A 14,838-nucleotide genomic window follows, 5' to 3' on the forward strand; every position below is an offset into this window, starting at 1 on the left:
GAGCTCAAACCCCAATTCCAACCCAGTTTCATTCCACATAATCGGCAGCTAACGGACTCCAAAGAAGTGGGGAATGTGGATCTATATACAATCTGCCTGAAGAGCTAGTTACTTGGAAGTAACTCATTTTCCTGAGTACTATCCAACAGCCCCACTCATGGGAGATTACCCAGCAGTAACTGTCAAAGGAAGAGAGTCACAGAACTAAAATTTCAGGACTGCTCTCCTGAATTTTCAGGATTATTTTTTTTTTTAAATTGGATGCTGGAATTATTGTACTCTTGACAGGAGGCTTAGACTGAAAATGCAGCTTGTTTGGATGCATGAGAAACTGGAGACTAAAGATGCTGTAAGGCTAATTTAACATTATTTACATTTGATTAAAATTAACCAAGTCTTTAAAAAAGGCATTTTTTGTGTCTCCTATTTCTTATGTATTCAAAAATGGGAGCTGCATTTCCAGTCCTACTCAAAGGGCAGCTATTTTAGTGATCAGAATCTTACTGTATTACACTGAAGCTTTTCTTTAACATAACATTTTAGGTGAAATGTTCAAACACTACAATTCGGGGAAGTTATGGTTCCCACAACAGCCATATCTTGAATGCATGTATAATAAGGACACATTTGACAGCACAGACAGTAAATGTTATATATTGCACTACAGGATCAGTTTAGTTTACTGTCAGAACTAACTTGTTTTGCTAGCCTCTGAGCACTTAAAATCTCAGCCATAGGATTACAATTATTTTTCTTCTTAAAAAACCAAGCAATTAAAAAAAAAGGTTGGGCGGGGGGGGCTAGGCCAATACGATTTGAAATAGCGAAGTTTAAAATCTCTGAAAAGCCCGGTAAAGTATATACTAACATGTCACAACGTGTTAACAATGTACAACAATATTCCATGTATTTGTATTAAGATATAGGCCCAGATCCTGAAAATCAATGGATTACTTGTGTGATCAAAGTTAAGCATGTGAGTGTTGGCACCATAGGAGCTGACTCCGTGAGTGGCTCCAGAGCTAGATCACCCATGGAAAAAAGTTAGTGGGGAATACCTTTGACTGCCCTGCCGAGCAACTCTTCCCCCTCCCTTCCAGTGCCTCCTGTCCGCTGCGGATCAGTTGTTCCGTGGCATGCAGGAGGCACTGGGAGGGAGGGAGAGGAGCGGGAATAGGGTGACCAGACAGCAAATGTGAAAAATCGGGACGGGGGTAGGGGGTAATAGGAGCCTATATAAGAAAAAGATCCAAAAATCGGTACTGTCCTTATAAAATTGGGACATCTGGTCACCCTAAGCAGGAATGGGGTGTGCTCAGGGGAGGAGGCAGAGCGGGGTGGAGTAGGGGCAGGGCCCAGGGCTGAGCAGGGCTTGAGCACCCCCCAGGGAAAACTGGAAGTCAGCACCTGTGGTTGGCACCATGCTGTGCATTCCTTAACATTCTTAAAACAGATAAGGAATCAATGTTGAGACAAGAGTAGATGTCCTGCTCTACTCATAACAGTGATATGCTTTTGATTACAGCAGGAAATCTCTGTTAGCTATTAGAAAATGGTGTACTACAAATTTACTGAGCAAGGAAGCATTCTGTGATTCAGGCTTTCACACAACTGCTTCCTTTACCAGATTTGTATTTATTCTGTAGCTGAAGTGTCTTGGTGGCGTTCTAAATAGGAAAAGTATGATGGATATTAACAGGCTGGATTGATTAAGTCAGTGATTTAAAATGAGCTATTTTAATCATTATTTAAATCAGCAAACCAGGTACACTGATTTAAATAATCAGTTTTAATTGTGTTTTGCATTTGTACGTTCTTTTCCTAAAGCAAGGTTAGTAACCGTTAAAACACTAAGTAAATCTCACCTTCTCACACCAACTTAATATAGCTTTTACACTACATCTGGTGCTTTCTTCACTAACTAGCAGGATACACTAGATCTAAAACATTTATTTATGCAGTTACATAGCTTAACTTACATTTATTCTAATTTTTATTTATTAAAAATGGTGAATGATGGATTTCTTATTTACTAGATTTTTTACTTGTGATTTCAGATTAAAATTCAAAGTCAACTAAAATGCACAAAAACAGCATTTTAATTTTTTTATTAAATAAAAACTACCTTAAATGTTCTGGATATATAAGCAAAAAAATTGTATTTAAAATTAACTCATTTATTAAACAAATAAAGCATAATTTATAGTGAATTGAACTGACTGGTTCCAGATCCTTAACCAGTGATTTCTACCTCTTCAGTGGTTTGACTTCAAAACTTTGGCACTAAACATGTATTGTTGACTATTTTTGTATTTCATTTAAAATATTTTAGTAGATTATAAGAAGCAGAGGCTTTAACATAGGTTGCCAATTTCAAAGCAAATTTTAAATAGATTTATTATTAAAAATAAGCCTGCATTTACTTTAAATAAAAAAATCTTATTTAAAATAAGACAGAGTTTAATTTTATTTGCTTTTATCCACCCTTGATTTTAATGACCTGAGAGCCAAAGTACAGTGACCATGATTAAGAATTAACTTTTTAGGCTGTAAGCTCTACAATAGCAAGGACTGTCGTTATATTGTATTATGCCCTGCTAAACACACTGTTGATGTTCATCAGGATCAAACATATTTCAAAATATATTTACTTACTATACTGCAGAACCATTAAGTTAATGATATTAATTGTTTCTAAAATCAAACACAAACATTAAACGTACCTGGTAGTCTGTTCATATTTACACCTTGAGCAGAAAGCCCAATTCCCATGTAACTGTAAAAATCAAAATAAAACAAAAACTTATCTTTCTTTTACAATACATGAACAAAAATATATGAAAGACATTTCCAAGAAACATTATCCTGATGAATCTAGTGCCAGTTAAATTGCTGAGAAATCATTTAAGACACTGGCAGTGCAAACTGGAATATGGCAGTGCAATCAAAACAGGAAAGACATTTCCAATGTACTTGCTGATTTGGTGCATCATGGATGAGGTATTTGTCCTTGAGGGAGGAATGATTTTAGAACACGTTCCCTCTCCTGCAAACATCTCAGTTTTTATATAAAAGTACTAATGGAGGCCATCAAGTTCACAATAGGGCCTTGCTTCACTAGGCCAGTAACTGTTGCTATGAAGAGAAGGCTATTCCAGAGAAAGACGAACCCCTGGAGGGTCCACCAATCCCTTGAGAAAACGCAGAAACAAATCATTTTACCAAATACTCACACACAGACTGCATGCACATTTAAAAACAAATGTATATTTTTAGAAGACATTTATTAAAGTCACCCTAATAACCCTAATCATGGTCTTTGAATGTTGTTTGCCAGAAGCTGGGAATGGGTGACAGGAGATGGATCACTTTATGATTACCTATTCTGTTCATTCCCTCTGGGGCACCTGGCATTGGCCACTGTCAGAAGACAGGATACTGGGCTACATGGACCATTGATCTGACCCAGTATGATCATTCTTATGTTATCAGTAAGACTGAGCACTGGCCTGCTAAACCCAGGGTTGTGAGTTCAATCCTTGAGGGGGCCATTTGGGATTGGTCCTGCTTTGAGCAGGAGGTTGGACTAGATGATCTCTTGAGGTCCCTTCCAACCCTAATAATCTATGATTCTATGTGTCTAATCTAAGAAAACTGTTCAATTTATTGTGGTTTTGAGAATAGTTCAAGCTAGTTCACATAATAGAAATAAAAGAGAAAGGCAATATCTTTTATTATACCAACTTCTGTTGGTGAGAGAAAGAGCAGCTTCTGAGCTACACAGAGCTCTCTTTCAGGTCTGAAGGTGTAACGTTGCACTCCATAATGTTTTATGGAAATATGCTTATGAGTGTAATATGATGCAACTGGAATATGCTTCATGCAAAAGGTCTCTTGTAAGGTATCACTACAAAGGTTATAACCTACTGAATATATTCCTCTTATTTGTATGCATGTGTCATCCTTGTATCTGAAGCTAAAAATATGAAGCATAACTCTGAGACCCTATTGTAATTATGCAGATGTGGGTCATAACGGTGGTTTAGAATCTTGATGGCTCCCACTGACTAAAACGATAGGTTGTAAAGGGTTTACTTTACCTGCAAGCCTTCCTATATATGTGCCGGCCAGTCCTGGAAGAATGGAGGGGGGCTCACAGTGACATGTGACCATGTCACCTGATACTGGAATCCATCTTAAACCTGGTACTTTTCCATTTAGAAGGAGGGGTGGGGACAAAAGATTCCTGCTTTGTGCCAGATATATAAAAGGTGGAGCAGAACAAAGGGAGGGATAGCTTTGAGCATTGGCCTGCTAAACCCAGGGTTGTGAGTTCAATCCTTGAGGGGGCCATTTAGGGAACTGGAGTAAAAATCTGTCTGGGGATTGGTCCTGCTTTGAGCAGGGGGTTGGACTAGATGATATCCTGAGGTCCCTTCCAACCCTGATAGTCTGTGATTCCAGTCATGAGAAAACCCCTGGTTTACACCTAAGATGTCTGCTGGAAATGACAAAGACTGTACCAGGAGAAAGGATTGGGCGCAGACTAGGAAGGAGTCTAGTCTGTGAAAGAAGCTGATTGGAACATCTCTGAGGGTGAGATTTAACTGTAATCAGTTTCTTAATGTATTAGGCTTATACCTGAGTGTTTTGTTTTATTTTGTTTGGTAACTTACTTTGTTCTGTCTGTTATTACTTGGAACCACTTAAATACTACTTTTTATACTTAATAAAATCACTTTGTTTATTAGGAAACCCAGAGTAAGTAATTAATACCTGGGGGAGCAAACAGCTGCGCATCTCTCTCTATCAGTGTTCTAGATGGTGGATAATTTATGAGTTTACCCTGTATACATTTTATACAGAGTAAAACAGATTTATTTGGGGTTTGGATCCCATTGGGAACTGGGTGTCTGGGTGCTGGAGATAGGTGACCTGCTGAGCAGTTTTTGGTTAAAGTCTGCAGCTTTGGGGGCATGGACCAGACCTGGGTCTGTGTTGCAGCAGGTTAACATGTCTGGCTCAACAAGGCAGGGTTCTGGAGTCCCAAGCTGACAGGGAAAACAGGCTCAGAGGTAATCTTGGCACATCAGGTGACAGTCCCAAGGGGGTCCATCACCAAACCCATCACAGAAGCTACTCAGAGTTGGTCCATTAAAAGATATTACCTCATTCACCTTGTCTCTCTAATATCCTGGGTCCAACACGACTACAAAACTGCATACATAAATCAATCAAGGCACAGTAGCTAATGAACAAACACTATTAAGCAAAAAAGACCCCCTAGGCCAATTTGAAAATAGTCTATGCTAATAAGCTTGTTCTTAACATTTTTCTCTTTGTATACATCTGATTTTCAAATAAATTTTCTATTATGGAGTAGAAGTTAACTTGGTATTTTAACTACAACTACTAACCAGCCATGAGCTAAATGGCCTGAAAGTGACCAGTACATCATGGATGTAACATGATTACTTGTGGGAATTCAGGGTTTCCTGTCACATCTGATCACCACAATTAGCTGCTTCCCTGCTGCCTCATGTATTGCTACATGCAAAGCATTCCCTCCAGTGATGCCTGATGTATCCCAGGCACACCCCTGAAGTGCTGACAATCCATGATGGAACCTCAGCACTTCAAAGATGAATGCCATAGTTTCTGATACAAAGAAGCTGAAGCATCAGTCAGTAAATAAAGGGGTCAGGAGTTGGACTTTTATTTACATTACTGAGGCACTGATCAAGACAGTCAACATAACTATTCCAAATAACGTAAATGAAAAAACCTAGATTTCCATTAAATATGTAAAGGGATCAGATTTACAAGGCCAGCCTATAATCCCCAATATATGGACTCCAATGTGAAAATTATAAATCAGTCAAAATACAACTGACAAGAGGGTTTTGTAAGCAAGTGTAAAGGATACCAATTTAATCGGCATACATTTAGACAGATTCTTTATGAAGTCTAACTACAAGAAAGCACCCACAGTTTAAAATTAACCAAATTACACCAGAAACATTTTTTCAGCCTGGTAGTCAAATGTTCATATCAGTATTTTATAAAGGAACAGTATTAAGATTATGTCAAACTGCAGGATCAAAGACAGATATCAAGTACACTGAAAGATGAGACTGCATGCAATATGTTGGTCAGAACGTCCATTTAATCTGAAGAAGGAGCAGACGATGCTCCTGCCTGTGAAGATAAAAAATGTTCTTCCCCCTTCTTTCCACCTCATATCACTTAAATCGTGGCTCTATGGATATTAGTCTCAAAAAGAGGCCTGTCATTTAATACAGCTGTAGACAGTAGTTTCATGTGGTGAAGAAAGTGGCACACTAACTACTCCTCCCCACTAACAGTACTGTTACTGTAGATACCATGTGAGTCACTTAATATTGCTAAGAAAGCTAAAGGGTTTCAGCATAGTGTCTTTATGGAAACTAATGTGAAACTAGACAGTATTTCAATTAATTTATATTCTTGTAGAAATCTGAAAGAGGAAAGGATGAGCTAGAAATCAGTCAAGTATGTTTAATCAAATATTGACAAAAACAGTTAAGGTTAACACAGATCAATGCATCTGCGAAACTGAGGGGAAAAAAAAAAAGAGTCAGCACACTTTGGTTCTCACTTTTAGTTACTGCAAATCACAACCTACACTGATTTCCTCTTTGAGCACTAAAATACTGCATGTAAATTAGTTGAAATAAAGCTTTTGTATTTTTACTTGTTATCCAGCACCTAGAGCTATGGATTAAGTGTTTTATAAACTGAAAGATTAAAAAAAGTACAAATTTTTGCCCAGAATAATTGCTTGTACAAGAAACACTCATTAGATGAATTGCAGTTACTAAGGTTCTGCACTCCTAAGGTTCACATATCAAGAATTTCTATAGTTTTGGAACTGGAGTAAAATTAAGGGCAAATATATGGATTTAAGAAGGGGCCCAGCACAAAAGGACAATGAAGCAAAAGGCAATGGCAGGCCAGGCTCAAGGTGTAGAGACAGACTCTAGGCTGCTGTCCAGGGCAATTACTGCCACACTTACTGGAAGCACTGGCATAAAGTGGGGCTCAGTTTCGGAGGCAGTCACGAAGAAAGCTAGGGACAGTTACCCATCCCCCATTCAGGGCATGTCATGGTATAACAGTCCAGGTAAAGATGGTGAGAATACAACAGGAAGCAGCATTACTCACTTCAAAATGCAGTCAGTCAACCTGCAAACCAATATGACTAAAGAACATGGAGAGAATGAGAACATAGCTACAGCTCAAAGATATGTGTATATTTTAAAGATTGCAGTTCCCTCCTTGCCTCTTCCCCTACCCAAAAACCAGCCCCCATTTTGCTACTGATATGAGTAGACTGAGGAAGAGGGTGGGTCAGTGAGAGTGTCTGGGCCTCAAACCAAATATCTGGAAGGAAATCATGAAGTCATAAAGTACTAGCAAGACTCGGTATGAACTAATATTTCAAAATACAGTGTAATCTTAACCATGCACCATATACAATCATTTTAATCAGCCCATGAGAAAGCAGGATAAAAGCTTACGGTTGACAATAGAACTAGAGGCGAAATGCTAAAAAGGACTATTCCTAATAGTATTCAGAGGCTTTTATATTTCCCTCTTTTTAATGTAAACACTCTTTTTTCAGGTTTCTAACTAATCACATGGCACAAGAACAAGCTGTCTATTTGAAATCAGAGTATCCTCTAACTTATATGCAGAATCAAACTCGCATTTTAAACCAATATATAAATTCCTCAGAATGCTAAGGAATTAGAAAAAGGTTAAGGTTCAACTATTTGAATTCTCTTTTTGTAAAATGTAATCTGCTAAATGGGTAGCCATAAACAGACCGCTGTGTTTTTTCACTAGATTTACATTTTGTCTTCACTTCAAATTTAATGTGAAACAATTCAAGTTGACCCACAAGAAAGTGCTTGGTGTCCACAAACCAAATATATTGTTGCAAATCATCTGGCCTTTGAATATGCATTAACAACTTTACATTGGAAGCGTGTTTGCTGAGAGTGAAATCCTGCCTCATCTCATTAGAGTAGGTGTGGGTGCATCTCCATCTCATGGCAAATGCTACACAATTTTACTGCCAAGTCATCCTGCTGGTATCCATGCTGCTCTGCTGACTACCTGGGTCGCCTGCCTCTTTACCTGTGTGCCTTCTACTGCTCCAAGATTATCCTGGCTGGCTGTTACCTTTCGGTTTATATGCTAGCATGCAGCCAGAGTCTTTCCTTTGCAATTCCACCTTGTGTGGGTTTCAGATACCTGTGTTATTCTTCTGATCATTGATTAGGCAGTCATACCTCATGAATCAGTGTGGTCTTGTTGTGACAAAGTCCTTGACTTCATTGCCCTCTAGGGAGAGGTGTGAGTAGTCATCTGAAGTGGAATCACCACAATGCACAAGTATACCAGTAGTTATCCAAACAAACCAGGGCTGCAGCAGCGGGGCTCCGCCAGTGATTTAAAGGGCCTGGGGCTCCCCATGGCCGGAGCCCCAGGCTCTTTAAATCACTGCTGCAGCCCTGCCACCGCTACCCCAATATAACGGCATTTCACCTATAACGCGATAGGGACTTTTGGCTCCCCATGACTGCGTTATATCAGGGTAGAGGTGTATTTTTATACAAGTTTATGGGAAAGGGGTTTTGAGCAACTTACTTCCGAGTACCATGAGCATACTATAATATTTGTATAAAATCTCACTGACTCTTGAGCTTTTACACCCCATTGGTCAAAATGGCGGCCATGGCAAAGAATGTATAAATGCAGCCATTTTCCCCCTCTTTGCTAACTCAGCCACCATCTTGCTGTCTCCTGTCCCACACACCTTACCATTGTGTCTGTTGTCTATCCCTCCCCTAAGCATGCCCCCATACCCAAGACGGCAGCACCACGGGAGTTAAAGTTTTAAAAGGAAAGCACTTTTTATCGTAGCAGGAAATACACGGGGGAAAAAAAGCAACTGACTCACTTTTATTAATGCCCTCTCCACTTTTAGCTAATATGAGTCATTAGAAGGTAACTCAGACTAGGCATGGTGCAAAAATTAAACGAAAAGCACTAAGAATTTAACCCACCACATACAGAAGAGAGCCCCTCCCGCCACCCTCTCTCAAAAGTTTCTAGATCTTGGTTTTATTACTGCCCTCAGCTTTGAGGCAATGCAAGTTATTACGAGGTAAACTGACCAGATCATGCTATACCGACATCTCAAAAAGAAAGATTTTAAGGTACTTTATGAAATTCACCCGCTCTGGCACTACTGCAGAATTCTATTTATTTTGCAGTATACTTTATGCTAATCCTCAGGTGTTACAAAAGAAAGTTTAAGACAAAGGTAATACTCCAATTTAGCACCGAGATTACATGGCAATCTTGGAGCACTGCCCAGATAGCTTGTGGATCTTTTCCACTGCTAGACCTGCTCTGGGGTCACGATTCTGGCACACAGGAGCATGGCATATTTTCATGGTTTGCCCATTGCCTTTCTGAAAAATATCCTCCTCTGATTCTTGTGGACACACTTGAGCATAATATCCTCCATTGCAGGGGATCTCAACCTTTTTCTTTCTGAGGCCCCCCACAACATTATAAAAATTCCACGGCCCACCTGTACTACTACAACTGTTTTTCTGCATATAAGAGCCAGGGCCAGCATTAGGGGGTAGCAAGCAGGGCAATTGCCTGGGGCCCCACGCCATACAGGGCCCAGTGAAGGTAAATTGCTCAGGCTTCAGCGCCAGGTGGTGGGGCTTGGGGATGCAGGGCTTTGGCTTTCTGCCCTGGACCCCAGTGAGTCTAATGTTGGTCCTGCTTGGCGGACTCCCTGAAATCTGCTCACGGACCCCCAGGGAGCCTCAGACTCCAGGTTGAAAACTGCTGCTCCATAGTAAGCACAGCCTACAGAAGTGTAAAGTCAACTAACTAGGCTGACTGATGCTTCCCCCCGCCCCCTCCCTCCACCAGCAGCATGCCAGTCTGCACCTTTCATTTATTATCCTCCTAGTTGTGGAGCAACTAACTCCCTGCTGCCACCTTCAGACCACAGGGCCAATGATCCTACTCAAAATGGGAATAATTTGAAAGTGTCTTAACATGTCCAAGCAAAACCCAAAACTCAAAGAAGCCCAAGGAAGTGCAATTCCAACATCAAGGGGGGCGAGGGAGAGTCAACATTTTATCACTGGTGGCATGAATACTACAGCTGGAATAATAACTAGTTTCCCCCCCCCGCCCATAGCTACTGAAACTTTGGAGTGACCAAGGACAGGGGTGCTATCATAAAGCAAATGCCTGTCCTATACAAGATAAATAGGTGCTCAAGAGAGGGCATTCAAAGAGCTCTTGAACACATCCAAAGAGAGAGACAGAAAGGTGTGTGGAGGGAAGGGTTCCTGAAGCATGACAAAGAAGAGGGAGGACGACAGAAAAATGGCTAAAACTTCAGACCCAGGGGCTGGACATGTTGGAAAGACAATCCTCCTGCAGACTAAAGTGCCTGTGTTCAAGGACTCAGCCACATCCTGTGCCTATGTCACAACTTGCACATCCCCAGCAGCCCTTTATCTCCAAAAACATCTGAATTGTGGAACAGATCCTTCAGTGCAACCTTGCCCAGAAACAGGTCTTTCAAGGCATTCTGTGCCACAAAATAAAGAAAATGCTGGCTTTGTGAGTTACCTTTAACTCCGTCACAAACCAGGGAGATGCCATTCTACCAACATGCCACTCCCCAAGATGCAGAGAACAGTGTAAGACCCTACATACACATATTTATGACCTTTACAGCAAAAATTTATGCTCACTTTTGTTTTTAAAACTGTTTGTTTACAGTGTTCCAAATAAGGTGTACACTTCTTTAAATGCCAAGTTTATAACGTACTGTTTAATAAATAACATTCATGTTTGTACAGTGTAAATGAAATTATCAACATGTTCTGTTTTAAAATACTCATATACTGTTACCATAGTATGAAATGTATTTCCTACAAAGGTAGGCTCCTATTTCCTACAACAGCCATATAGTCCATGTTATGGGCTGTTCATTTCATAGTAAGCTTGCCACAGGTTTCCTACTAACATAACCCATATTCCCTCCTAAAACACACTAATATTTCATACTAAGGCAGCCAAATAAGATAGAAGTTGTGTTCCTTGGAGATTATATTGTTCACAATTGTCCCTAGACTCAAAGCAAGAGCACAATTCATCCCTAACACCGTTTCCCTGAGTAGCTGCAGCATGTAGCAGAGCCCCACTCTCCAGCAGTTCAAAATATTCAGAAAGTTCCCCAACTTCTTCCTCCCATCCATCCACAAGACTCTCTCACTTGCCCTCAGACAGGATGTACAATACGCCCATTATAAGAAGCAGATACATCTAGGCTGGAGGCTAATGGGCCCCCCGCCCCATGTACCTTTCGATCGCCTAAATCAAGAGTCATTCTGCAATTACTCTGGTCACCGTTAACAAGTTCCAAGTGTCAAGTAAAAGGCTTCATCAGTGCAGGAAGCAGTCAGTGAGCTGGGTTTCCCAGAATGACTGGAGGAACAGCAATGCCATCAATATCCAGAAAGACCACAGGAAAAATAGTTCCTGTTTATAATACAGAACACACTCCAAATATGTTACAGATCCTGGCATCATGGGCTTTTCCAGACCATCCCATGTTAATATTGGGAAACTTTCCATGGTAATCACCCAGGCCATACTGCGCCAGTAAGAAATATCCCTTTCTCTGATGAACTCCAAGGCCAGGTCGGGGGAAGAACGGGGGGACGGACACACAAAAATAAGCATATGCTGCATCTCATCAACAGCCCCAATCCAACTGGGGAAGCTCAAGCTTGTAAACCCATTAATAACCTCCTGTTCATTGCAGAGCTTTCTGACTCTGGGGGGAAAGCAATTCTTGGAGAGCATCACACCCCTCAATGACAACAGCCCTGACAGGCGATTTACCAACCCAACTGGTTAACAAGCTTCCAGATGGTGACAGCCACAAACTTCTTCACATGGAAGAAAGTTCTCATGCAGGTGTTCTGCCACTGCAACTCTGGGGCAAGCTCTGCACAGATCTCTAGGAAAGTTGCTTTAGGCATCCTGAAGTTCTGCCCCCATTGCTGATCATCCAAGGTCTTCAGCACTACCTTGGTCCCAGCAATCACTGCTAGTTTTCCAAGATAAAAAAAAAACATAGTGCTTCAGTGAGAAGAATCGTTTGAGGAAGAGATCTAGAAGGGTCTGTATGTCAGCCTCCTCCTCCAGTGATGCCTTTATATCCCTGGTTCTGAACTCAGGCATGACAGTAGACATCCTTTAAGCAGCCTATTTATATTCATCCCTATAAGGATCACAGCATTGGCCAAAGTTTCCTTGTTGCTGCCTGCCTGACAGCACTTGTGAGCCACCACCATTTTCAAAGGAAGAACAAGGATGGAATGAAACAGGAGAAATCATAGGAATTATTCAGTTTGATACCAAGTCTCACAATTCCATAGCCTAAGAATCCCACAATCCACAGTACAAAAAGTCTCACAATGCCTACTGAAGAGTGGTTGAGCAACAGCATGTGATGTCTGACCAGAATTTTGTATGTTCATTGCAAAACAGTGCTATACATTTGCGGCAACATAAGGCAACATTAAACTTGATCAAGGGATAATAAAATGTTGCATACAACCAGATCTTGCAACCATTCATTGCAGATCACTTAACATAAATAAACCCAAACCAAGTTAAGTGTAGAAATGCCCTGACTGGATTTCACTGCAATGTGAAAAAGAGAGGAAGTAATCTTATAGTAGCTAGGCTTTTTTTGGTTGTTTTTTCATTTGAGAACTGCATTCATATCATTGCTGGAGCTTAAGTTTCTATCTTGATGTCTGATTAAATACAGATTAAGCAGAACTATTGAGAATATGAGGATAAGAAGAGAATGAGGAAAAAATCATTAATATGAGGAGGTATGGAATTAGAGACTGTTGAGAGAAAGAACAGGGATAACCATTCACGACAATGCAGATTTTAGATATACAATTCCCATTATACTTAACTGAAGCTGTGCAGCAAAATCTTGCACCATCATGTTGAATAGCTATCTCAGTGTGGAAGGCAAAAGAGTAACTATCAAAATTCAGATCTAACAACATTCTGTATACTCTTTCACATTTCTAAAAGGAATATGGAGTATGTATCAAATCTTGTTACCAAATCACTGCTTTACTAGAAAGCTTGTTGGTATCAATGATGAAGTTATTGCTGTATACATTATATATATATATATATATATATAAGATTCCTTACTTTTGATAATAAATCCCATTCTGTTTAAGAACAAATTAAAAAAAAAATCTCTGTCTTTGGTAAAGCTCACTAAAACATTTTTGCTAAAAACACCACATTTTATTAGGAAGCTATAATATTACAAAAATCAAAATCCCTATTTTTTATTGCTCAATCTTTCTTTTGTGCCATCAAGATATTACAGATGTTGTATCTGGAGAAAGTTACTCCATCATGCCTTGAAATCCAAGTTGTTTTGGTGATGATGAAAATAAGCGACTAAGCTAATATCTGGATCCTGTCCTCACATACGTGCTATAGAAATAAAGAAAGCAGCTTAACACCATACAGTGATAAATCCTAAGTTACCAAAACATCCGTATGGGACCAAACGCAACTGAGGTCAAGTACTATCTAAGTTATATTTCTTCCTAACACTTCAATTTTAAAGTTATCAAACATGGCAATATGGAAAATAGTGCCAATAACTAATAAAAAGGGAGGTTTAACACTCCGGGGAAAATAATCAGTTATACAGTGAGTGCAGTTAAGAAGAGGGTTTGTTTTATTAGAAATCCTACCAGTAAAAGGGTACGGGGGGGGGAGGAGGGAGCTTAACTACCCCCTCTATATGATGATTTAGATTACACAGTATAAAATTTTAAGAGGTTTTCGCATTGAGTCACTTGCAAGAATATTAAGAAATCTCAAATGCCCTACAGTATTCTACCGTCGGTATTCATTGATGCCTGATTTTTAAGAGGTCAGAAAACTAAAAGCCATCTTTACAACATGCATTAAAATTCTGAGAAAATTAATGCAAGAGCTCTATTGTCAAGACAACCCATGATTCAACATAATGCACTGTTTTATGTTTCCTTCCCTATAAACTGCTTCAAAATATGCAGGAGGCCTAGTCGTTCATTTAACCCAAACTGAATGCAGATTTCTTTTTCCAAGAAATTTCCTAAGAAGCCATTTTTGAAAGTAAAAGACTAGTCCATTCACACACAGTTCTATAACCAGTGGTAGAGGAAAATGAGATTACAGTCCACTGTAATAATGACTTTTTCTTCCATGGTATTTGTCCTCAGAAGATTTTAATACATTGATTCGGTCTTCATAGGTTTCTTCTGGCTTTCTAAGGTCAGCCACACAATTTTTCTCCAGTGGATGTTCTCTGCAAGGATGTAAGTTATACCAACTGAACAATACAGAGGAAAAAAATGCATACAAATATGACCCCTGCCAAATAGATGGTATTGTGGAGTAATCGCAGAGTGTTCTGCGAAGTTATACGCAGATGCCCAGGTTGCTGCCCTGCAGATTTCCAAGATAGGAACATTCTTGAGGAAGGCGACAGAGGAAACTGATCTTGTGGAGTGTGTGCAGATTCCAGACGGAGGTCCCACTCTGCAAACATGATAGCAAAGCTCAGAAGATTTCCTAAAGGCCTTCATCCTATCCAGGTAAAAGGTGAGGGCTCTCCTAATGTCTAGCATGTGCAGTATAGCCTCC

The 14,838-nt window shown here is 39.9% G+C and overlaps 1 protein-coding gene across 4 annotated transcripts in view; it reads right to left on the minus strand.

The window, feature by feature from the left end:
- RANBP9 (RAN binding protein 9) overlaps positions 1 to 14,838 on the minus strand; it is a 67,472-nt gene that overhangs the window by 34,308 nt on the left and 18,326 nt on the right. For all 4 annotated transcript variants that reach the window (XM_045006569.1, XM_045006572.1, XM_045006571.1 and 1 more), the window contains one exon: positions 2,724 to 2,776. In XM_045006569.1, coding sequence (XP_044862504.1) covers positions 2,724 to 2,776 — 53 coding nt within the window. The remainder of the gene's footprint in view (positions 1 to 2,723; positions 2,777 to 14,838) is intronic.

The sequence above is a fragment of the Mauremys mutica genome, chromosome 2 (genome assembly GCF_020497125.1).
Source record: "Mauremys mutica isolate MM-2020 ecotype Southern chromosome 2, ASM2049712v1, whole genome shotgun sequence".
Lineage (NCBI taxonomy): Eukaryota > Metazoa > Chordata > Testudines > Geoemydidae > Mauremys > Mauremys mutica.